The 25,531-nt window shown below is 31.4% G+C and overlaps 1 protein-coding gene across 1 annotated transcript in view; it reads right to left on the bottom strand.

Moving 5' to 3' along the window:
• The window catches only part of LOC114327667 (phenoloxidase-activating factor 1-like), a 111,993-nt gene that overhangs the window by 80,169 nt on the left and 6,293 nt on the right, over positions 1 to 25,531 (bottom strand). The window contains exons 2-3 of the mRNA XM_050655938.1: positions 24,929 to 25,017; positions 20,602 to 20,804 (exon numbers count right to left, since the gene is read on the bottom strand). Coding sequence (XP_050511895.1) covers positions 20,602 to 20,804; positions 24,929 to 25,017 — 292 coding nt within the window. The remainder of the gene's footprint in view (positions 1 to 20,601; positions 20,805 to 24,928; positions 25,018 to 25,531) is intronic.

Genomic DNA, 25,531 nt, shown 5'->3' with positions numbered 1-25,531 from the left:
AAAAATGTTGTTTATTAGTACTTCTCCCTTTTCTAAAGCCACACTGGTATTCACCTATGCTACTGTTAAGACTTCTTCTTGCTGGCTTGTTTTTGATGTGGACTGCTAATACCTTATTACATTTAATAGTGCCACACCCCTCTAATTTTGATATTCTGCTTTGTCCCCCTTTTTATAAAGAGGACATATCACTCCTTGCTTCCACTCCATTGGTAGTTCTTCCTTTTCCCATATGTTTTTTAGTAATTTGTGTATTTTGTCTGTCAGCTGCGCTCCTCCATATTTTAACATTTCCGCTGTTATAGAATCACTTCCAGGACATTTATAGTTTTTTAGATTCTTAATAATAATTTCAACTTCATTTAGGGATGGTGCTAGATCTTCCCTACTGTATCTTTGCATATTCATTATTTCGTCAAGGATTGCAAGCATGAAGGATGAGAAAGCAAGCTGACCATAGGGAGTAACTACGAAACTAATAAAGAATGGTTTACAGAATGGTATCATTGAGATCACTGGGATATTTGACGAATATATTAATGGACATCCAACGCTAGATGAACGGAAAACAGCGTACGAAACAGCGGGTATATAAAAAGGCGACAGCAGAAATTGTAAAAGCTATTATAGAGGGATATCGGTCACAAGATCATTGAGTCGGCTATATGGTCGAATACTACGGAATCTGAGAGGAAGCTTATCAATCGTGTGAAGACGAAGAACAAGAAAGATTTATAGCAGCTTGTGTATAGATTATCTTTTGTCTTGATCAAATGTTTTGTCTTGAACAGAAAAAAGTTGTGATAAGTAGAGAGTTACATATCTATATAAAAATCCACAAGGAAAATAAAATTCCTGTAGCCGGCTGTATATTATAAAAAATGCTAGATCAAATAATGAATGGGTTGCATGTGTGAGTCCATACTATTGTAGTAAAGAAAAGAGAGACGTTCTCACAAACAATTTATTTTACAACTGACGACCGGTTTCGCTGTCTACACTTTGCACAGCATCTTCAAGTCCCGGTTAAAGTAAAATCAAATACTACAAACTACAAAAAAACCACAGTTATGTGGTCTGGTTTAAATCAAAAGTTAATGATTAAGCCACACTCACATACATGCTCGCATTTATATGCAGTGGCAACAAAAGTATGTCAAATGTAAGATATATACTTACTTTCCGGTATAAGGGAAGAATATACACTGGGGTGCAAAATTAACCGGACACTTTAAAAATTGGTCATTTTTGATGACTCTAATTTTCTAAACCTGTTTTCCGATTTAAGTGATTTTTTATATTGTTATAGCCTTACTCTTTAGCAATATCGCTGTAGTAATATTGATGCTAAAGAGGTAAATTTTCATTGTATAACTGGTGTAACAATGAAACAGTGTTTTTTTCTCGAACTTCACATCACTCTGTGGAATATTCTAGCATTTATAAAATACTCAAATGAAAACCCAACTATGGCGCCATGTTTTCTCAACAGTCTGTTTTTTGACTATTTTCGCTCATGTTGGATCGTAAAAAAGTTTTGGTACTTTAACAATTAGCCGTGTTTTTCATCAATACAGGGTGTTTTTCACTATTCACACAATAAGTATGGCGAACTTCAAGGGGTAATTGGACATGAAAAAATAATGACAGTTTGCTTTATAAACATATGTCCGCAAATGCTTCGTTTCTGAAATAGAGAGTGTTGAAATTTTTCTTAAAATCTGAAAATTCATTTATTGCTGTAAAACCGGTTGAGATATGCAAATGAAATTTGGTGAGTTTTAAGACGTAGTTATTGTACATTTTTTGACATACATGCAGGAATTTAATATTCACCATTGGCGCGCATACGGGTAATATGACGGGTCATATTACCCGTACGGGCGCCAATGGTGAATATTAATTTCTTACTTATATCTCAAAAATATACAATAACTAAGTCTTAAAACCCACCAAATTGCGTTTGCATATCTGAACCGGTTTTAAAGCAATAAATAAATCTTTAGTTTGTAAGAAAAATTTCAACACCCTCTATCTCAGAAACGAAGCATTTGCGGACATACCGTTTATAAAGACAACTGTCATTATTTTTTCATCAAGAATTACCCCTGAAAGTTTCTTTTTCTTAACGTGCCCTATCAAGTCCCCTTGACGTTGGCGATTAACATGGCGAAACTGTCTCTGTCTCGAGCTATTCTAAATAGGTGTTCTGCTTTCTTTATTCCTGTCCACTCCCGAATATTCTTCAACCAAGAGGCCTGCTTTCTACCAATTCCTCTGCGTCCTTCGATTTTACCCATCATATTAATTTGAAGAATATTATATCGGCCTCCCCTTACTACGTGTCCAAAATAGGCCATCTGTATATATTTGATGTTATCAAGCAGCTCGCGGGTAGCATTTGCTCTCTTAAAGACTGCTACATTTGTCAGCGTACCTGAAAGTTTACCATACTTATTTAAAAACACCCTGTATTGATGAAAAACATGGCTAGTTGTTAAAGAAGCTAATTTTTTTATGGTTTAATGTAAGCGAATGAGCGAAAAAACAAAATGTTGAGAAAACATGAGGCTATAGTTGGATTTTAATTTCAGTATTTTATAAATGCTAGAATATTCCACAGGGTGATGCGAACTTTGAGAGAAAAACACAGTTTGATTGGTACACCCGGTATACAATGAAAATTTAACTGCTTAGCAACAGTACTCCTACAGCGATATTGTTAAAGAATAAGGCTACAAAATATTAAAAAAATCACTTAAATCGGACAAGAGGTTCAAGAAATTCGAGACATCAAAAATGACCCATTTTTTGGTGTCCCGTTAATTTTGCACCCCAGTATAGTAGTAGTATTCAATATCATACTTTTTCTCTGCACTTTGCTAAAGGGATGGTTGGTAGAGGGATATATTTGAATGTAATATATTAACAAAACATTGGCAGGATCTTGAGGGGATTAGGAAGAAAACACGACATTAAACCGAGAAACGAAAAATTGTTAGTTATAATATATAAAGTGATTGTTATTTTTAATTAATTGTGTAGATTTTATTTATATAAGATTCTTAGATGTTGTTCAGGATGTTCAAGAACTTATAGATGTAAAATTGGGTGTGCAATTTTTTTAGATAAGATTGGTCGGATATGCAATAGTTGTGATCTGATTGTCAAAATTTGTTTGATTTGTTTAAAAAATTGAAATTGAAAAATTGAACAATAGTAATTTGCTAAAAGTTTTTATATTAAGAGTGTCAATCAATAAAATCATTAATAACTACTAATTAATTGATTGGTTGACTTACCTGTTAAGGAGGGACAATCATAATTGTCCTATCTTACATTTCGAACATTTGTACTTATGGTAGTGGCCTTTTCGGGCCGCTGATCACAGTTTAAAGAAGCAGAAGAAGAAAAAGAAGATTATTAAGCTTCTTGACAAGTGACGTCCGCGCATCACTGTTTTTTTTTTATTTTATTTTTATCGCACAAGACATGGGTGGGTTCAAAAGAATCAATGGGGGGGAGCGTACAAATGTTCGAAATGTAAGATAGGACAATTATGATTGTCCCTCCTTAACAGGTAAGTCAACCAATCAATTAATTGTCCTTCACATAACATTTCGAACATTTGTACTTATGGTAGGCTGTTGAAAGATTAAACAATATTGTGCGATAAATAAACAAAAGTACATTGCAATCCAAAAATGAATAGTACTTAGCAATTTTTTTTTAGAAACTTTATACAAAATATATACATATGTATACCTAACGAACATATTAGAGCAATTATTAATTAAGATTCATGTTTATATTTTAATTATATGAGATGTGTACCTTCAACCAGGTACAAATAAACATAATAAGAAAATTAATGTTCTTAGTAATATTAGTAACCTACACATGTAATGTAATTACAATTACATGGACTCACCAGACAATACGGTTTTGCAAAGAGTCCGTAATCTTTTGCTAGAGGTTTATTATAAAAAATATTGAATACTTGAGAATTTTCTGTCCATCTCGCCGTCTCTCTAATATCTTCTATAATCCAGTTCTAACTCCCGCTGAGGTAGATGCATGTCTGACAATATACACTTTAAAAATATTAGTGTCTATATTTTTAATTAAAAAAAAATGTTATATCCATCTACTCAACGCCTGGGTAGATGTTGCTTTATACGTCTCTTTTTTTTTGTTTTTAGTTATAAACAAATTGTCTTCCGATTGAGGACGAATGTTTTAGAAATCTCTAAACACTCTCAACTGTGTTTTTTGTTTTAAATATTGTTGATATTTGTTTATTTATTATTATTATTATTTTTTGGGGAAGTCTTTATCCTATGTTATATCAAAATGTCAATTTTATCTTCATCCATGAAAATATTCTGAATTTTTATTAGGTACAGGGTTTGCAACCTCTGAACTGAAGTGAGTGCAATCAACGTTACAAGTTTGTAAGTAAGATCTTTCAGGGAAAGGCTTGTGAGACGAAATAATATTTCTAAATAAAGTAATACTGGTAGAGGGTCCCAAGTTATTAATATTTGGGCAATTAAGGTTTGAGGTTATACATACATTTGTAAAAAAATTTAAAAATGTTTTTATAATATTCTAGGATATCTTCTATCAACGCCAATGCAGCACTGTGAATGTTTATACGAGCTATAATTATAATCCTGTTCTACGATAGATTTAATAAAATTAAAATATGATAATTCATAAGCAAAATGGTTATTATTTTATACTTAACCGTCACCATCTCTTGAAAACTGTATCATACAGATTTAGTGATTTGTTGTAATAGATGGGATGGAATCCTCAGGAATGCATTTTCTTAAAAAGCTTGCCTGACAAGAATATGGAAATCCAAAGGATGTCCTAGATATAAAAGCCCAAAAAAAAATTCTAGATTAAATTTTTATCAGGTCCATAATTATCTTTTTGGTTGTGTAAGGTGTGGTGGTCAAAGGTTGTGTACCAAGGCTGAAAAACATAAAATTTAAATCCATGCCAATCTAGAGTTAAGGCATTGGCTTTCTCTGATCCGGGGTCAGGGTTCAAAATTACATACCTTGCACTTTTTTTTTTAGGATATGTGGTAAACATATGGATTTCTGGAATAAGAAGCTGCTCAAAAATTATAGTAACACAATTATCACTTAAAGAATACCTACTCTGTTTCTATTTTTAAAGATCTTGATTCCGAGTCAGGCAAAAGCATTTTTTTTAATGTTATAGATGCAAAAATAATTTTTAAATTCCTATTTTCACAGAATTATTAAACTTATCTGCAAATGTTGAGTACTGTACACTACCCATCTTGTTAATGCAAGACACAGCTGTTGCGTTATTTATTCCTAGCAAAATGTTACAATTCCTATATTCGTTGAAAAAGGATTTCAAGCCACTAATATGCTGATAGTAACTGAAGTACATTTATATGTAGTTATTGTTCATGACTCCAAAAACCATGAGTTTTGTTATCAATGCAGCATACCCGCCATGCTAAAAGATATATGCATCGCAAAATATTTCAAGTACATAATTGGATTATTTTATATTTTGCTCACTAATTGGTATATTATTTAACCACCAATTGTAATCGTTTTTAAGTATTTAGGTATGGTCATTTTAATGTTATAACTATTAGTTTAAGAAAGAGGCTACTTTTCTTTTTTATTTATTTATATATTTTTTTTAGTATAATTTTCCATATTTAACTTCCATAAATGGACGAACTGTTACAAACTGACCGATTAAGGCTGCAAATGATCTTATTTTACATGAACTTTTATTTTTGATGTTCTGAATACTATTAGATATTTTTTTTTGTCAGCAGGTGCAAAATATATCAGGTTCGAATCAAACGTAAAACCAAGAAAAGTTATATTTTGTGTGGGTGAAAGTATACTTTTCCTTTTTTTTTATTTATAGTAAATCCCAAGCAGAAAAAACATAGAAAATGTTTAAACAATATTTTCTTTACATTTTAAATATGATTTTGAAATTGGTAAATGGTCCTCTAAAAAATTGACAAAAGTAAAGCCTTCTGTTATTAGATTATTTAGGGCTGGTTTTAAAGTTTTTGTAAATATAAAAGCCGAGATATTATTCAAACCAAACGGTAAACAGTTTAATTAATATAAAAAAGTTCTGTACTTAAATTTTAAATATTTTTTAGAATTTTAATGAACAGGAATAGCAAAATACACAACTTTTATATCTATTTTTGCCATAACCCTTGAAAATATGCTTGAGGACTGACCTATTATAGTCTTCCAGCTTAAAATATGTGGCTTCTATAAAGCAATTCAATTGTTTTAAATTCAAAACAAAATCTCTGATTTCCGTCCTTTTTGGGCACAAAAAACTACGAAAAATAAATTGTCCTTTTGTATGTGAAGAAGGAGAAATAGTAATTTTTAATTACTTTTCAAGTATTTTTTTTTTGTCATACGACCAGTTTGGGTCTATGAGAACTTTTTGTGCTCTCTCTTCAGAGGGCGTTGTTTTAAACAAAATATTAAAACCTTAGACCCAACTTAAAACTTTCTTATCTGAAGTAATCCCTTTCCATATTTTAATACAGTTAGCCATATTACCCTATTAATTTTTATTGACCTTTAGTATGACATCCTGGTTGTTCTCATTTGCTTTTGGTACTGCTCTCTGTTCGATTGTTTGTATCTCGATGTTAGTAGAGGGTGATTTGAGTACTGACTTTGTCCAATTCTTGGTCTGCTCAAGGTTGGATTGAAGTTTAAACGCTGCTGATTAAAGTTGCTAGATTCTGAAAGAACTCTTGATGGATGCTGAGTGGAAACAGCAGCTTGGCTTTGTGGTACAGTCTTTGGATAAACAGTGGTCTTTTGTGGCTTCGTAATGACTTCGAGATGACTTAATAAAGCTGATTTTGTATCTTTGTTTAATATTTTTGACAAAACCAAACAAAAATTTATTGCAAGTACACTTACTAACTTTGTAATATCAAGGTATACTATAAAAATCAATGCAGAATGTGCAAAAAGTAGTTAAATGTATTTTATTCTATTCTAAACTTCTGGGCTACTATAAGTAACTCTGCGAAATAGGAGTAGCTCAAAATAAAGATTTTCTGGGCTACTAAAAAAAGTACCCTCTTCTAGTTTTATTGTTTGAGGACAAACCAAACAAACATTTAATGTAAGCAGTAAACTTACTACCCTCGTAATATGAAATCTAGGCAAAATGTGCACAAAGTAGTTGAATAAATACATTTTATTGTATTCTAAACTTCTGGGCTACATTAAAGTACCTCGGAGAAATAGAAGCAGATAAAATAATCATAAAGATTGTCTGGGCTGCTAAAAAGTACCCTCTGCTGTAATTTTATTGTTTGAAGACAAACCAAACAAAAAACTTGTAATTAAACTTGCTTTTAATCTTAAATCGAAGTAGAATTTACAAAAGTAGTGAAATAAATATAATTCTATTGTATTCCAAACTGCTGGGCTACTGTAAAAATACCTCTGAGAAATAGAAGCAGATAAAATGATCATAAAGATTGTCTAGGCTACTAAAAAATACCTCTGCTCTAGTTTTATTGCTTGAACACAAAACCAAACAAATAATTTAGTGCAAGTAAACTTGCTTGTAACGTGAAATCGAAGTAAAATTTACAAAAGCAGTTAAACTAATATATTTTGTTCTATTCTAAACTTCTGGACTATAATTTTATTGTTAAACCCCTAATAATGTAGTCTGTATTACTTTGGGCTACTTTAAGGTACCCTTATTGACACAAACAATATAAATTTTTGCATAATATCATGTCTGTCGGACATTTTGCTACAAAATAAACATGAATAGGAAAACCAGTGCAGTGTGGCAACATAGCGCCTGTTACATCTCTGTGTGTTTTGACAAATAATATTGACGTTTTGAGTATTTCGAATAGGGAAAAAGGCGAGATATAGTAACTATGACAACAGAGAAAATATATTGATAACAACAAAAAAGGACCCCAAGTTTGAATTTGATTAAAATTGTCATTTCGTAAATATTAAATATTTATAGTTCGATCTATTCACACATAATTTAATTTATCTAACATAAAATAATCCAAAAATATCTTATAAATAACTTGGTCTTTTGGGATAAAATCCAAAAATATCATATAAATACCTTAACTCTACCAGTTTCTGTTGCAAATTTTCATATTTCCGCCTCTTTCGGGATACATAATTAATTATTCTCTGATGACTTTTGTGGTATTTTAAACACTTTCTAATAATTTTTATAAAACTATTTGGAAAGAACTTGTGATCAGTACACGCACAGAAAAAAAAACAGTGATGCGCGGACGTCACTTGTCAAGAAGCTTAATAATCTTCTTTTTCTTCTTCTGCTTCTTTAAACTGTGATCAGCGGCCCGAAAAGACCACTACCATAAGTACAAATGTTCGAAATGTTATGTGAAGGACAATTCAGAATAAAAGTCAAGTGTATAGGTAATGCAGTAGGTGATAAAATTTATTGTAATATAAAGTTATAATTACATAATATCTGTAGAGCAATAAAACTTTATTAGTCCGTTCTTTAACGGTAAAATATTGCAAAACCTCTAAATTTTAAAGAACCGCTTGGATTGACATGAAATTTGGCATAAACATAGCTAACAAGTCAAAGAAAAAAAGTGATATTGTGCCGATATGTGCTTCTACCCTGGGGGTGGTTTTCACCCCCTCTTGAGGGTGAAAAAATATTGGTCCAAAGAAAGTCAGGAAATGGATAAACTGGCTAATTTTAAGTAACTTTTGTTCTATAGAGTTTTTTCACTAAGTCAATACTTTTCCATTTATTTGGCAGTGAATATGTTCATTTTTCAACAAAATAACCACGCTTTTAGACGGTTTTTCGCAAATAACTCAAATAGTAAGTATTTTGTCGAAAACAAATTCTTAGCAAAAATATAGCCTGTAGAAAATTTAAAAACATGGTGTATACATCACGTCTCTACACTAATTAGAAGCAGAGTTATTGCTAATGAAAAATAGGTTCATATTCGTCAAATTCCAAATGGAATATTTTAACGTGAAATAACCAAAAATGAAGCACATTTCGGGGAAAACTCATTACAACCTATTTAAAGTGTTTAAATAAAGCTTCATTTTTGTTTTATAAAAAAAATTTCTAGCATCAAAATTAAACAAGTTACGCTCAAATTAAAGTTAGTCCCTTTTGTTTTTGGTAAAAAAATCGAGAAAATTACCCCTAATTAGTATCTTAAATGAACTTAATCGTTACGACTTTACAAGTTTCTTGACTCGTGTATATATTATTTATATGATCTGTAAGTGTCATCGGCTCAAAGTCTTTATTATTGAAAGGGCTATAGTTAAAATGGGTTGAACGAGTCACACTGATCACGAAAGTACGCAAATTTAGAAACACCAAATCTTAATCAATTTTTGTCCAACAGGAAAACAAAGAAATACATGATATTCAGAAAAGCAAATCTGACTTTTTTGTTTTTCGAGATTTTTGGTATCTCTAACAATTTTTAAGTTATTTTGAAAAAAAAAATATTTTTCAAAATTTAAATTTTTAAAAATTTTAATTTGAAACCAAATTTTTTCAAAAATAATCACTTTGAACCGATGAGACTTACAGATCATATAAACACAACATAAGTAAAATAATTTATGGAGCGGTAACGATTAATTTCATTTAAGTTGCTAATTAGAGGGTGGTTTCCCGATTTTTTTTTTGCAAAAACAAAAGGGACCAACTATATTTTGAGTGTAACCTGCTTAAATTAATGCTAGAAACTTTTTGTAGAAACAGAAATAAAGCTTTTTTTAAACACTTTAAAAAAGTTAAAAAGAGTTTTCCCCAAAAAGTGCTTAATTTTTTGGATATTTCACGTCGAAATATTCTATTTGAAATTTGGTGAATATTAATATATTTTTCATTGGCTATAACCGTGGTTCTACGAGATCCAGAGACCTAACGTTGACACCATTTTTTTTAACTTTTTTATAGGCTATATTTTTCTAAGAACGTTTTTTTTTTCGACAAAATACTTACTTTTTGAGTTATTTGCGAAAAACCGTCTAAAAATGTGGTTATTTTGTTGAAAGATGAACATATTCACTCGCAAATAACTAGAAAAGTGTTGACTTGGCGAAAAAGCTCTATAGAAAAAAAGTTACTTAAAATTAGTCAGTTTACCCATTTCCGGACTTATTTTGGACATATATTTTTTCACCTTCAACTGGGGGTGAAAGTCACCCCCAGGGCAAAAGCACACATCGGCACAATATCACTTTTTTTCTTTGACATGTAAGCTATACGTATGCCAAATTTCATGTCAATCCAAGCGGTTCTTTAAAATTTAGAACAAAAACCGTGAAAGAATGGACTATATTATGGAGTATAACTAAAAAAAGGTTGAAAAAGAAATATATGAAAAAATAATAAATGAAGAAGTACTTTCATTTATGTTAATATATGTTGAATTTAATAAATAGTTGAGTAGGTTAAAATGAATTTAAAATTTTTGAAAACATTACCTGGTTGGGTTGAATTAAATGGTTTCTTTTGATTAGGGGAGTGCATTTAGATTTTCACTTCGGAAAAAATCAAACAAGATAAAACTTTTTGTAATTTCATTAAGAAATGTTTAATAAACAACATATCAAAAAGTTCTACTCGAGAAGTGGGTGCTTCATTTTTTATTAAACAAATGAACAGCGAAGTTAGATGTTTTCTTAAATAACTCCGAAAATATAATTTTTAGAAAAAAACTGACTGGACCATTGAAAAATTCAGAAAATTTTACAAAAAAAACCTTATATAAAGATTTTTCTAAAATTAAATCTCTAGCTTCTGTAATTTTTTATTTACAACGCTAAAGTCACCCTTCTCACACACATTGGCGCACTGTAAACTAGCGTTAGAAGAAGTGCACGGTTGAGTTTTTTTAATGTAATTCTTTAACTAATGGATCAAAAGAAATTTTACAAATTGGACATGAAAGAAGATGAAATAAGCTATCTTACGGTTGGAATAAAAAGAAATAAAATATATGGACATAAGTACGGTGTGGGCGGAAAGTGAGCCTTACATGAATTTTGTTTAAAAATGATTTAAAAATGTGTAACTAATACAATTTTACTTATAAAACTCTCAAATTTGGGCAACTTACCTCTCAATCATCTTACTAAATGATGTTTTATTAAAAAAAAATCTCAAAAATTTAATTCAAATAATACGCTGTCTCAAAAAAATGTAATTTTTGAAAACTTCGAAGTTTTACAGAATTCCCACCACTTTAAGACGGTATTACTCAAGTTTGAATAAATCTAATACAATTTTTTTGATATTTTTTTAAAGCTTAGGATGTAATCTTTAAAAAACACTGAATTATTTTAGTTTAAAGATAAAATACACAATTTCTTTTTGAGAAAACTAAGAAAGATAACAAAAATGTAATACACAAACCGAAAATTACCAGCTGAAAAAATGTATATACAGAGTGATCAAAACTTTTTTCTGTACAATTTACCTAAAATATATTTAATGATAAGCTTCAACAATAATAAATGTTCAACAAAAAAAATTTTTTAGCTCTTATACAGTATGTCTGCGTAAATTGGAACCTATTGATAACTTTTTTAATATCAGTTTTACGAAAAAAAGTTATTCTTTATAAAATACTCTGTATCGTATATTCCATAAGATGCAATCATCAAATATTAAATTTTGTTAATTTTGTACGAGGTATGTCAAAAAATATGAATTTCACTCAAGAGTAAAGTACCTTTATATTTTACAATATCGAAAATTTTTATAAAGAAAAAGTTGTTTGGAATTAAAAACTATGTTTCAATGTGTAATTATATCCTTCTAATCGAAAATTTGTTTTTTTTTAATAGTGTTTCAAATTAATATTATACTCAACATCATTAAATTTTCACTTATTATTTATGATAACTGATTTATTATTAATTTTATGAAGAAAGTTATTCGTCGTAAATAGCTGTGCATGGTCTAACACTTAATATGCAAATATAAAATATTATATATTATCAATATTATACGAGGTATTAAACAAATTATATTTCGCGCAAAAAATATCTACCTTTATAGTTCACAATATTTCGATTAGAAGAGTGTAATTGCATATTGACGCAGCGTTTTTAGTTCTGAACAACTTTCCATAATAACAATTTTCAGTATTATGAAAAATATAGGTATTTTACTCCTAACTGAAATTTTTATTTATTGACATATCTTAACAAAACTGATAAAAATTGATATTTTATGATTGCATTTAAAGTTTTAGAATGTGCAGAGCTGTTTACTAAGAATAATTTTTTTACTTATGATCCCATTGCAACAATTTTTTGAATATTGAAGAGATAGATTTTGAATAATTTGTTCTTTCTTTCTAATACATTTTAATTTTTAATATTATTGTGAAAATTATTTGTTCATCTTTTTTTTTAATGAAATTCCATATTTGTTTGATTGGATTCTACTTCGTTTTTCATTTAATTATCCGCCATTTTGGATCCGTCATTTTGAAATTTAAATTTTTAATCTTTAATTCAGATTCAACAACCTTAAACAACGTTAAAAATAAAGACAATAAATGTTTTAGAAAAATGTTTTTTTTATGTTCTTTTTAGAAAATCCGCATTTTGGATCCGCCATTTTATAGTTTATAATGTTAACATTTAAGTTAGGTTTATCAAAGCTCTCAAAAATAAATATAATATGTAGAAATAAATACATTTTGTAAAGAAATTATGATTTTACAACTATTTTTTAAGTTATCCGCCATTTTGGATCTGCCATTTTATAATTTAAATTATCAAAATTTGATTCAGGTTCGGCAACCTCTCAAAAATATCCACATATATATAAACAAACATGTTTTATAAAAAATTCGAATTTTACAACTGCTTTTTAAGGATTTTTAGGAAAAAATCCGCCATTTTGAATCTGTTATTTTGAATTTGCAAATTGTAATGTCAGATTCGGCTTCAGCATTATCAAAACTAAAATAAAAACATTTTTTATCAAAATAAAATGTTGAATTCACCCATATTATTAACATTATTTATACAAAACAATTGTTATTGTTTAAACAATTAATAAACAATTAGCGGCGAAATTTGTGAGTAGAACTTTTTACTTTAACATATTTATAAACTAACAAAACAAGTTTTAGAAAAATATAACCTTGTTTGATTTTTTCCGAAACATTGTATCTTTTCGTTCTAATTGCACTCCCCTAGATGATAAAAAATGTTTGTTTTAAAGTCGATAAATAACATATAACAGATTATAGAACAAACACAAAGGAGATGGACATTACGTGAGTTGGAAATTATTTAACATTTACATTATCATTGTCCTTTGTGTTTGTTCTATAATTTGTTATGTGTTATTTATCGACTTTAAAACAAAAAATGTTTATCATTACAAAGATACCATTTAATTCAACTCAACCAGGTAATGTTTTCAAAAATTTTAAATTAATTTGAACTTACTCAACTATTTATTAAATTCAACAGATATTAACATAAATGAAAGTATTTTTTCATTTATTATCTTTTCATATATTACTTTTTCAACCTTTTTTTAGTTATACTCCATAAAGTCTCATTGCTTTACAGATAATTATAACTTTATATTACAATAAATTTAATATCACCTACTGCATTGCCTATACACTTGACTTTAATTCTGAATTAGTTAATAATGATTTTATTGATTGGCACTTATAATATAAAAATATTTAGCAAATTACTATTGTTAAATTTTTTTATTTTAATTTATCAAACTAATTTTTACAATCAGATCACAACTATTGCCTATCCGACCAAACTTGTCTAAAAAAATTGCACACCCAATTTTACATCTATAAGTTCTTGAACATCCTGAACAACATCTAATAATCCTATAGCAAGAAAATCTACACTCTTAATTAAAAATAACATCACATTATATATAACTAACAATTTTCCTAATCCTATTTTCTTACTAATCCTCTCAAGATCCTGCCAATGTTTTGTTAATATATTACTACATTCAAATTTATCCCTCTATCAACCCTTCCTTTAGCAAAGTGCAGAGAAAAAGTATGATATTGAATACTACTACTATATTCTTCCCTTATACCGGAAAGTAAGTATATATCTTATACTTGACATACTTTTGTTACCACTGCATATAAATGCGTGCATGTATGTGAGTGTGAGGGTTACACACCATACGTACGTACATGTGGGTATTTATGTGTATGCATAAATATTTATGCGTATGCATAAATATTTACAGTCAAACATATCTTGAACAAAGCATGGGAACACGATGTTGATGTTCACAACGTGTTTGTAGACTTCAAACAGGCATAAGACTCAGTCAAAAGGAACAAACTATACTATATATTGGCTGAATTGGCAATACCACACAAGCTAATAAGACACATCAAAGCCACAATGGATGAAACTCAGGCATGTGTATGAATACATAACCACCAGAGAGACTTTTTCAACATTTCGCGACATTTCGCAGGGACTAAAGCAGGGAGATGGGCTGGCCCCAACATTGTTTATCCTGGCACTGGAGTATGCGGTTAGACAAATGCAAACTGACCGAGGGAATCTACTGACCAACCGAACGGTTCAACTGGCCGCTTATGCTGATGATATTAATATTATGAGTAGAACATCAACAGGAGCACAGGAAACATATACAGAGTTAAAAACACAAACAAAAATGCTAGGTCTGAAAATTAACACAGAAAAAAACAAAGATAATGACTCAGACGAGAAGAAATATAGTCCCAGAAAACATTATACATGAAGATGACATTGAAACGGTTGAAAAGTTTACATACCTGGGAGTAGAAATATATGCCGACGGATCAGAAGATGGAGAAATACGGCAGAGAATAACGCAGGCAAACAGAGCTTATTTTGCCTTTTCCCATATATTTCGGTCTAAAAGTGTCCACCGAAATACAAAGATGAGAATCTATAAAACCTTAATTCGACCAATAACATGCTATGGCAGTGAAGCCTGGGTCCTGAAAGAAACATCCAAAAGCAAACTCGACACATTCGAAAGAAAAGTACTTAGGAGAATACTAAGACCTGTGAAGGAAAACGGAATCTTCAGAAGTCGATAAAACAACGAGCTTTATCAACTTTATAAGGAAACGCCCCTGTCAGCCTTCATTAGAATACAAAGATTGCAGTGGGCCGGACATGTGATAAGAATGGGAGAGGATAGGCTACCAAAACGAGCACTGAATGCTAGAATGCAAGGAATGAGACCGGTTGGGAAGCCACAAAATCGGTGGGAAGACACAGTAAACAGCGACGCATAAGCCCTTTTAGGAGTCCGTGAGCCCTTTTGGGCTGTAGTGCCGTAGAAGAAGAAGAAGATAAATATAACCTGTCCGCTATAACTTTTCCCATGCGGTACGATTCATTTTCAATCAAATTAAGTCAAAACAGAAAGTGAAACGTACGCCGATGTGTGTAGTATATATATAGTATATAGTATACAAAATGTATATACACATCGACGTTTGTTTCAATTTATGTTTTGACTTAATTTGATTAAAAATGAATCGTACCGCATGGGAAAAGTTATAGCTAACGGACTATAAATGTACTTTCATATTGGCTTGTTCATTAACTTTTGATTTAAACCAGACCACTTAACTAACTCTGGTTTTTTGTTGTTTGCAGAATTTAATTTTACTTTAACCGGGAGCTGAAGATGCTTGCAAAGTGTAGGCAGCAAAACCGGTCGTCAGTTGTAAAATAAATTTTTTGTGAGAACGTCACTTTTTGCTTTACTACAAATGCTAGACCCTTTGTTAAACATACATTTAAAAGCGCCTAGCTAAGGGGTTACATCACACAACAGAACGTTTTCGGATTAAAAAATCCATCAACAGTGTTAGAAAATGCCGATAGTGTGCATGCCATGCCTGAGTCACCAAAATGTTTTGAGTAAAAACCTTTTAAAAGTTAAAAAGTATTATAATTTACTACATATTGTTATTAAAATTTCTTCTTCTTCTTCTTCTTCTCCTTTTGTGTAGACATGAATCTGTCTATTTATTCAGTGTGCCTCTAGTAAGTTGTCGTTCCATCGTCTTCGTGGTCTTCCCACTAATCGTCTTCTTATTGGGAAACCGTCTCTCGCCGTCTTTACTAGTCTATTTGTTGGCATTCGGCTTATGTGGTCATTTCATTCTATTTGTCTGTTTCATACCCTGTTATTAATGTTGTCCACCTTGCATCTCCGTCGTATATCTGTACTTCTATCTCTGTTCTATAGAGTCTTGGCCATCGATTTTTCGGAGGGTTTTCATTTCCGCTGTTTAGAGCAATTTTTTGATGTCCCTGTATCGGTTCGTGTTTCTTCCACGTACGTCATTATTGGTCTGATGACTGTTTTGTAAATTCTGCCTTTCATTTCTTTTCCGATATTTTTATTTCTCCATAATATTATGTCATTCAGGCGTCCTGCGGCTCTGTTTGCTTAATTCACTTTATTTTCCACTTCTGTTTCGAGCCTTCCATAGCTAGATAGTGTGATGCCTAGATTTTAAACTCCATCAATTGTTCTATTATTTAACCTTCCAGCTCCAATTTACATCTTATTAGATTTGCTGTTATAACCATGCATTTTGTCTTTTTTTTTGGGAAATAAAATGTTAAATTTTCTGGCGGTTATGTTAAATTGGTGCAGCATACGTTGTAAGTCATCTTCACTTTGAGAGATTAGTATTAAATCGTCTGCATAGCAGGTTATTTTAAGGTGTTTTTGTCCCATTTGGTATCCTTATTTAGTTCTTACATTTTTTTATTATTTCATCCACGATTAGGTTGAACACTAAAGGGTTCAAAGAATCCCCTGTCTTATCCCATTGCCGGCTTCAATTGGTTAAGTTAGTTCATCTTCTACTTTTAACTTTATTGGATTGTTCTGGTAGATGTTTTTAATCGTCTTAATTATTCGTAGAGTCACCTCTCTCGAGTATAACAAATCGATAACGTCCTTTAATTTGACCCTGTCAAATGCTTTCTTAAGGTCTTTCTTTTTCTTAAGGTGCCGAGACCGTTTGTCGATGGTTGGCTCTCATGTTGCCCAGCATATTAACAATCATTGTCTTATTTACAGCCGCACGAAATAGTTCAGTGCTACTTTTCCCAAACCATTGGCGTAGGTTTTTATGCCAAGAAGTTGTACGGCGGCCCACACTTCTTTTTCCCATTATTTTACCTTGCATGACAAGGTGAAGTATGTCATATTTTTCTGGGTGACGCATTATATGACCAAAGTATTCCAATTTCCGCCTTTTAAACGTGTTCACTACTTCGCAACTTTTATTCAAACGTTGCAAAACCCTTTCATTTGTGACTCTTTCTACCCAACTGATCTTCAGAATACGGCGGTAGACCCACATCTCAAATTCTTCTAGGTTTTTAAAAGCGATTCTGTCAGGGTCCATGCTTCAACCCCGTAACATTCCCAGTAGTACTGGGAATATATAACATCGAACCATTCTCATGCGAAGTTCCAAATTTAGATCATGACTGCACAGGATTTTCTTAAATTTCATAAAACTTGTTCTTGCTTTGGAAATTCTACTTTTTATTTCTGTACTAGTGTTCCAGCTTTCATTAATATGAGCAACCAGATATACAATATTACTTACTCGTTTAATTGTGTCATTACCGATTGTTACGTTATAGTTATTATTATTTACGGCTGCCTGTTTACTAATAACCATAAACTTTGTTTTTCTTGCATTGAGTTTGAGTCCATATATCGCGCAGAATGCCACCATTCGGTTTAATAACGCTTGAAGATGTTCAATTGATCCTGTCAGTAACAAGGTGTCATCTGCGTATCTGATATTGTTCATAAGCATACCATTAATGAGTATTCCCTCTTTTGCGTTTTCCAACACTTCATTTAAGATTGTTTCAGCGTAAAGATTAAACAACACTGGTGACAATATACAGCCTTGTCGAACTCCACGCTTGATTTTTACTTCTTCAGAGCACTGAATCCCAACCCTAACACATGCAGCCTGGCCCCAATACAAATTTGCGATTATTCTAATGTCCCTACCGTCCTGACCAGTAGTTTTGAGAATATGTAGCATTTTTTCATGGCGAACTTTATCAAAGGCCTTTTCAAAATCAATCGCGCACATGAAAACGTCATGATTTACATCTCTGCATCTTTGAATTAAAACTTGGGTTGCGAATAGTGCATCACGCGTTCCAAGGCCACAGCGAAAACCGAATTGAGTACTTGAGATTCTTTCCTCAATTGTTCTATATGTTCTTTGATGAATTATTCTGAGAAAAGTTTTCAATACATGACTCATTAGGCTGATGGTGCGATAGTCGCTGCATTTTGTGGCTCTGTGTTTTGTTGGTGGTACAACAAATGAGGATTTAAGCCAATATTTAGGAATTTTTCCGCTTTCGTAGATTAAGTTGAATAATTTCGTAAGTATCTTAGTGCCCTCGGTACCTAAAAGCTTTAGCGTTTCTACGTAAATCCCATCTGGTCCGATCGCCTTGCCGTTTTTTGTGTTCTTTATAGCCTATTGCACTTCTTCCCTAGTCATTGGAGGACCGCTCATGTCATCTAGCGTCTCTACTTCGCTTCTTTCATCATCGAATAATTCCTTTATATATTCTGTCCATCGTATTAGTTGACCTTCGATATCGATTATAATTTTTCTGTTTTTATCTTCGATTAGTGGAAGATTACATTTTTTATTCACTCCTGCAACTTCTTTCAGTTTTTTGTGCATATTGAATGAGTCATAGAAAGGTCTTAAGGTCCAAGAAACATAAATATGCCAGTTTGTTGTATTCTAACGATTTCTCTTAAATGAATTAAAATTTAGTGATGTTTCAAATATTCTTGGATATTACCCAGGGCAACCCAAGACCCTTCCCACGTGATTGCAATGTAAAGAGGATAGAAACCCCACATGTTCAAGTTAAAAGACAACTCATACAGAGAATATAACAGAATACCATAAATTATAACGGGTAACAATAGAGTCCTAAATGTATGCAGACGACATAATACTAATAACAGATTCCGAAAACAAAATGCACAAACTAATGAATATATGGGTAAAACAAATAGAAGAACTAAAAATGGAAATTAACGAGGAAAAAATATGTAACCCAACAGAATTACAAGAAAAGTCCTCGAAGAAAAAAACATCATAAAACGAGAAAAGTTATACCGAGAAAAAATGGATACAGTATGTATTAGAGGCAAGAAAAAAATTTTTAAACAAAAATCACACGAGAAATTGAAAATAATGGCAGAAAATAGAAAAGAAAGGAGGAAATGTGTAAATGTAAATTAAAATACTTAGCCCAAATCCGACATTATGTACATCCGATAAAAATAAAACGTAGAAGAAAAAATAATCTTCCACAGTTTACATGCCGTTCTGTATTGCCCCTTTTTAACACTATAAAGTCGGAAGGGCCAATTTGGCCCCTGTTGTGATTTGAAGTTATTGTAGTTTTTTTATTTGAGGCAATAATAATTTCATATTTTATGATTTTTAATATTTTGATACAATGCCTTATTTAACACAAAAAAATATTGTATACTAAATTTATTAAATGTTTTTTCTAACAAATCTACCATAGAAATCTAAAGGGGCCAAATTGGCCCTGTGTAAGTTATTATCGTTTTCTGGGAAATTCGACGAGCCTTTCTTTCAAATTCCTGTCGGATGGGTAAAATTATTATATTTATGTATGTTTATTGTGAATGGGTACCATTATACTGGTACATATCATCTACGTAATAAAGATACAATTGTTGGTGAACACAAGTAAACACAAAGATACAATTGTTGGTGTAGAGGACCAAATGACGCGTATTTATACTACAAAAGTAACTTCAAGACGATAGCCTATGTACGTGTTTTATAATACTCTTGACTTGGAAGCAATAAATGTATGGATTATTTATAAAGAAATAACTGGAAGTAGACTCAGTCTTCGTAAGTTTATTCGTCGGCTGTGTGGAGAATTATGGGCCCCATAGCTTGCCTCCCGAAATCTGGAACTACGTCTAGCAACACCAAGTCAATCAACAACTATCACTGTTACTATCCAAAAAAATATCAATTAAAAAATATTTTGTAAAGGAAATCATACTTCCAATCATTGCCACGGCTGTAACAAGCCAATGTGTGGCAAATATCAAAAACTGCAAATTGTATGGTGTTCCGAATGTTTTTGATAAGCAGCGAATTTGTTAAACAATGAAAGTAACAAATAAAATCAGATTCTATCGTCTAGAGTAGATTTAATTTTTTTAAACTGAGTTTTAATTGATTAAGGGACGTGGGGCCAAAATGATCCCGTCAGGCTTTCTAGGTAGGTATGCTAAGCCAGACTTTCTAGTGTTAAATTAAACAGAAAGAGGAAATTACAATAGATTTAGGAAAAACGTTTCTGACGAAATATGTAAAATTATTAAAAATAAAAACTGTTGTATGTAAAATCCAGTGAATATTCTACTTACAGGTTTCCAACAACTGGTACAATCTGGCCAGTTACACAATGCGCAGCTGTCAATACATATCTTTGACTAATTAGTGTGCCTCCACATTTCCACTTGAATTCCCCATAACGCGTTTTATAACCCAGTAATGCCATCCAAGGGTGTTCTTTCAAAGAAGTTTCTGTCCCACCAACAATTCTTAGTTGAGGCATTTTATGAGGTTCCTTAAAAAATAATTAATGCGACTTGTGTAACAAAAACTTATACAGTGCGGTGGAATAAGTGTTGCCCCCCCCCCCCGTTAACTTGTTTATTTTAAGAACATAAGCAAAACGCTCGGACAGGTCGATTTTTAAACTAACCATAATATATTATAGCATCAACTTTTGGAACTTTACGCGAGCCCTCTTCAGGTGACTGCCATAACTTTGATTTTTTTTTATGGGAAAGTACATCATGTGACACCTCATTTAAAACCTCTTAAAATACTGAGTTCAAAATGTATAATACTTTAATCCTGTTTGAGAGCGTAGGCCAAAATTTTCGGTTGAATTCTTTCTAAATGCAATCATTTTTTTCGAATCCTGAAAAAACCAATAAATGTTTTTGAAAAATTTAAACGCAGAATGAAATATTACAGTATTCTCGATGGTCCAAAGTCCCTGAGAACTCCTATAATGTTTATTTTAAGAAGCCACAGTGGAAAAAAGAGAAAATTTAGTGTGATTTTTAATTTCAAATATATCATTCAAAAGAAACTTTTTTTGTTTAGTCTAAGGGACTGTCAGCCCTCTATAATAATCTAATCTTTCATTCTGCGTTTAAACTTTAAAAAAATTCTTATTAGTTTTCTCAGAATTCGAAAAAAATAAATGCGTTTAAAAAGAGTTCGACCGAAATTTTGGGCCTGCAATCTCAAAAAGGAATAAAGTATTATACATTTTTGAAATCAGTATTTTACAAGCTGTTAAATGAGGTGTCACGTGATTACATTACCTTTTAAAAAAATCAAAGTTATGCCTATCATCTGAAGAGGGATCGCGTAAAGTTCGAAACGTTGATGCTATAATATACTATGGTTAGTTTAAAAATCGACCAGTCCGAGCGTTATGCTTATATTCTTAAAATAAACAAGTCAACAGTGGGGGGGGGCAACACTTATTCCACCGCACTGTATAATATATTATGTGTTATTAGCCCAGTATTTTAATGTGAAATACGGCGATACCGTGTAATTTTTAGTGTAACCACCGAAGAGTTCAGTACTTTTCGAGTTATTTGCAAGTGATAAAAATGTTTATCATTCAATAAAAAAACACGTTTTCAGGCGGGTTTTCGCAAATAACTCAAATAGTAAGCATTTGATCGAAAAAAATATTCTTAGCCAAAAACTAGCTCATAAAAAATTAAGACAATAAAGTCTGTATGATCTGTAAGTTTCACCGGTCCAAAGTGCTTATTTTTTAAAGGAGTTTCGTTTTATCTAGTTGGAAGTGCTTGAACGAGTCACTAATCATGAGTGTATGAAAATTTTGAACAGGCATACCTTAACCAATATTATTTGTCTTACAGAAAAATAAAAAATCCAAAATATTTGCAAAAGCTAAACCTATATTTTGTTATTCTTTGTAATTTTTGGTACGACTAATAAATTTTAAGGTACAGTCCACCCGCGTATTAGAATACCTGTTATAGGAATATCCCGGTTTAAGTGATAGAAATTTGAGGTAGCAAACCGTTTCGCCTAGCCACCAATGACCGGTTATTAGAATATTCCGTTTATAGGAATATTTTTCCTTGGCACGAAGGCTATTCCATGAAACGGATTCGACTGTATTATGAAAAGGGCATTTTTCCAAAACGAAAAAACGTTTTTATATAAAACTCATTTTTTTCAAAAATAAGAGCTTCGAACCGTCAAAGTTATCGGATCATATAATTAAAACATATATTATAAAGCAAATGATAAAACGCTAATGACTAATTTCATTTGGAGGTGCTAATAACATGTCACAGCAAATTTTCACGATTTGTTTTACTAAAAAAGGGCCAACTTCATTTTGAGCGTAACTCGCTTACTTTGATTCTAGAAACTTTTATATAAAATAATAATAAGTAAAGCTTTTAAAAAGGTTTTAATGAGTGTTCGCCGAAAATGATTAATTTTTTGGCTATTTCAAATTGAAATATTCGATTTGGAATTGGACGAATATGAACAAGTTTTCATGAACTACAACTTTTTTTATGTGTGGATAGACGTAATGTATAGGTACACCATTTTTTGTTTTTTTTATAGCTACATTTTTGCTACAAAATTTTTTTCGATAATATTTAATTCGATAAAATACTATTTTTTAAATTATTTTCGAGAAACCGTCTCTGCTTTTTTGAAAAACTGCTTTTTTGAAAGGGGTTGGACATTGTAACTCAATTACTGGACTGATCCACCTAAAATGTTGCATAGAATGGGTTGGTATTTTTTAGAATCGTTAAAACTAAAATAACTTGTCAGTTTTACCTCGAAAAACTCATATTATTGAAATTTTGTTCACATTGTACTGAATACGCTTATTTAATGTAAAAATAAAATAAAAATTCACAAGGAAAAAGTTTTCCTGTAGTTGGCTGGATACCATGTAATACAAAAAACAGTAAAATCCTTTATAAAAGGTATATATTTAAAATCCCTAAAAAGGGCTACATCACAATCACATAACTAATTTTCGACTGGTTTACCAGTCATCATCAGTGCTTACGTGAATTTACATGCTAACCACCAAGATATAATTTAACAAAAATATGAGGGTCAAAACCCTGTATAAGTAATCCGTCAATGAAACATCGGTTGCAAATGCTAACTTAAGGTGATACAGTAGCGATCAACAGGTAGCGAAAACGCGTTCCAAGATTGCGGCTGTAATTTTGAATATTTTTTCGAGATATTTGGCACACGTATCCGTAATATGATAAAGAAGTACAGAGCCCAATGTGAAAAATATATTAATATGTGAAAATTACTCTGTAATTAAATACAATATTAAAATACGAGCCTGTACCGCCATTAAGAAGAACAAAAAAATACACTTTCTTCAAATAAACTTTTTTATCCGATGCTTAGATTTTGTGTCATTTTGGAACTACTAATGAAATAAAAAATTTTAGTAGTTCCAAAATGACACAAAATCTAGGCATTGGATAAAAAATTTATTTAAAGAAAGTGTATTTTTTTGTTCTTCTTAATGGCGGTACAGGCTCGTTTTTTTAATATTGTATATAATTACAAAGTAATTTCCACATATTAATATATTTTTCAAATTGGGCTCTGTACCGCCATTCTTTATTATATTACGAATACGTGTGCCAAATATCTCGAAAAAATATTCAAAATTACAGCCGCAATCTTGGAACGCATTTTCGCTACCTGTTGATCGCTACTGTTTCCTCTTAAGCGTGGATGTTTAAAATATTTTTACTAATATGCCCCAGGTAACATCTGAGCTGTGATTTGACTTGTTCACATGGTGGAAGTGTGGCAGCAAGTGACTTGTTTCGACCGTGAAAGGTCGACCTTGATTCGAAGTGACTTGCTGCCACACTTCCACCATGTGAACAAGTCAAATCACAGCTCAGATGTTACCTGGGGCATATTAGTAAAAATATTTCAAACAACCACGCTTAAGGTAGCACTTTCAACCGATGTTTCCTTGACGGATTACTTATACAGGGCTTTGACCCTCATATTTTTGTTAAATTATATCTTGGTGGTTAGCATGTAAACTTCACGTAACGTCATGATGATGACTGGTAAACCAGTCGAAAACTAGTTATGTAATTGTGATGTAGCCCTTTTTAGGGATTTTAAATATATACCTTTTATAAAGGATTTTACTGTTTTTTTTTAATAAAATAGTTTTACCATAGTTAAAAATTCACAAAAACGTGATTGAAATGTTGATTTCAAACCTTACATCTCCCGTCCCTTAAGGATAGCTATGACGATATTTATAAAAAAAATATTCCATCCGGTAAACAGATGGGTGAAGGTCGAAATTGATTCGAATCTATTTTCGACTATTAAATTAAACCCATTTTTTTGATACTTACAGTCGGAAAAATGAAAGAATACTCATGAACGCATCAATCACTTATTTTGTATTTGCTGCCTTTTTCTATAACAAACGTTTGTTGTTTATAGAAAAAGACAGCAAATACAAAATAAGTGATTGATGTAATCGTTCATGGGTATTCTTTCAGTTTTCCGACTTTAACTCAAATTGTATACTTCTACATATTATACTTTTAGTATGTAAACATATTTCCAGTGATAATTTATTATAACCATTGCTACCTGAAAACCACACATCTTTCTGTCGGGAATAGCTGGACTTCTGGTAAAATTGATATTATTTACGGTGCTTTTGATGGGCTGCCCATCTTCTGTTAACAAAAAGAAGAAAAACATTTGAATTACCAATTGTTTTAATTTCAATCAAATAAAACAATAATTGCAATCAATGTAAGAAAAACAAAATATATACAGGGTGTGCAGAAACTCTCCCGACAAACGAAGATCGGAGATTCCTCAGAAAATTTTAAGACAATTTAACCCAATTCACCTAGTCCGAAAATGCTTAATAGACGAAGCAAAAAGCCCAAAACCTAGGAATTTTGTGCAGTAAGATGAATCGTCATGGAACTTTTTGCATTCGATTAGAGAGAGTGTCAGGCAACTTTGTGAACTAAATTCATCTAGGGCAAAAATTTTTGTGCATAAGAAAATGCATTTTAAACGTGCATCTCGAAGAGGTGAAAATGAAAAATTTAGAACTTGGGAAATATTGACGAAATGAGTTGAATTTTTATACTCGTGGGTCTTGGGAACCGCTGAGCACGAATTTCATATCGGCGATGGTCTCCAAGGTACCTGGTGCCCACGGTGGTACTCGTCGCC

The sequence above is a fragment of the Diabrotica virgifera genome, chromosome 7 (genome assembly GCF_917563875.1).
Source record: "Diabrotica virgifera virgifera chromosome 7, PGI_DIABVI_V3a".
NCBI classification, from domain to species: domain Eukaryota; kingdom Metazoa; phylum Arthropoda; class Insecta; order Coleoptera; family Chrysomelidae; genus Diabrotica; species Diabrotica virgifera.
The sequence above is the reverse complement of the archived record's forward strand: the minus strand, read 5'-3'. Positions and strand labels throughout refer to the sequence as shown.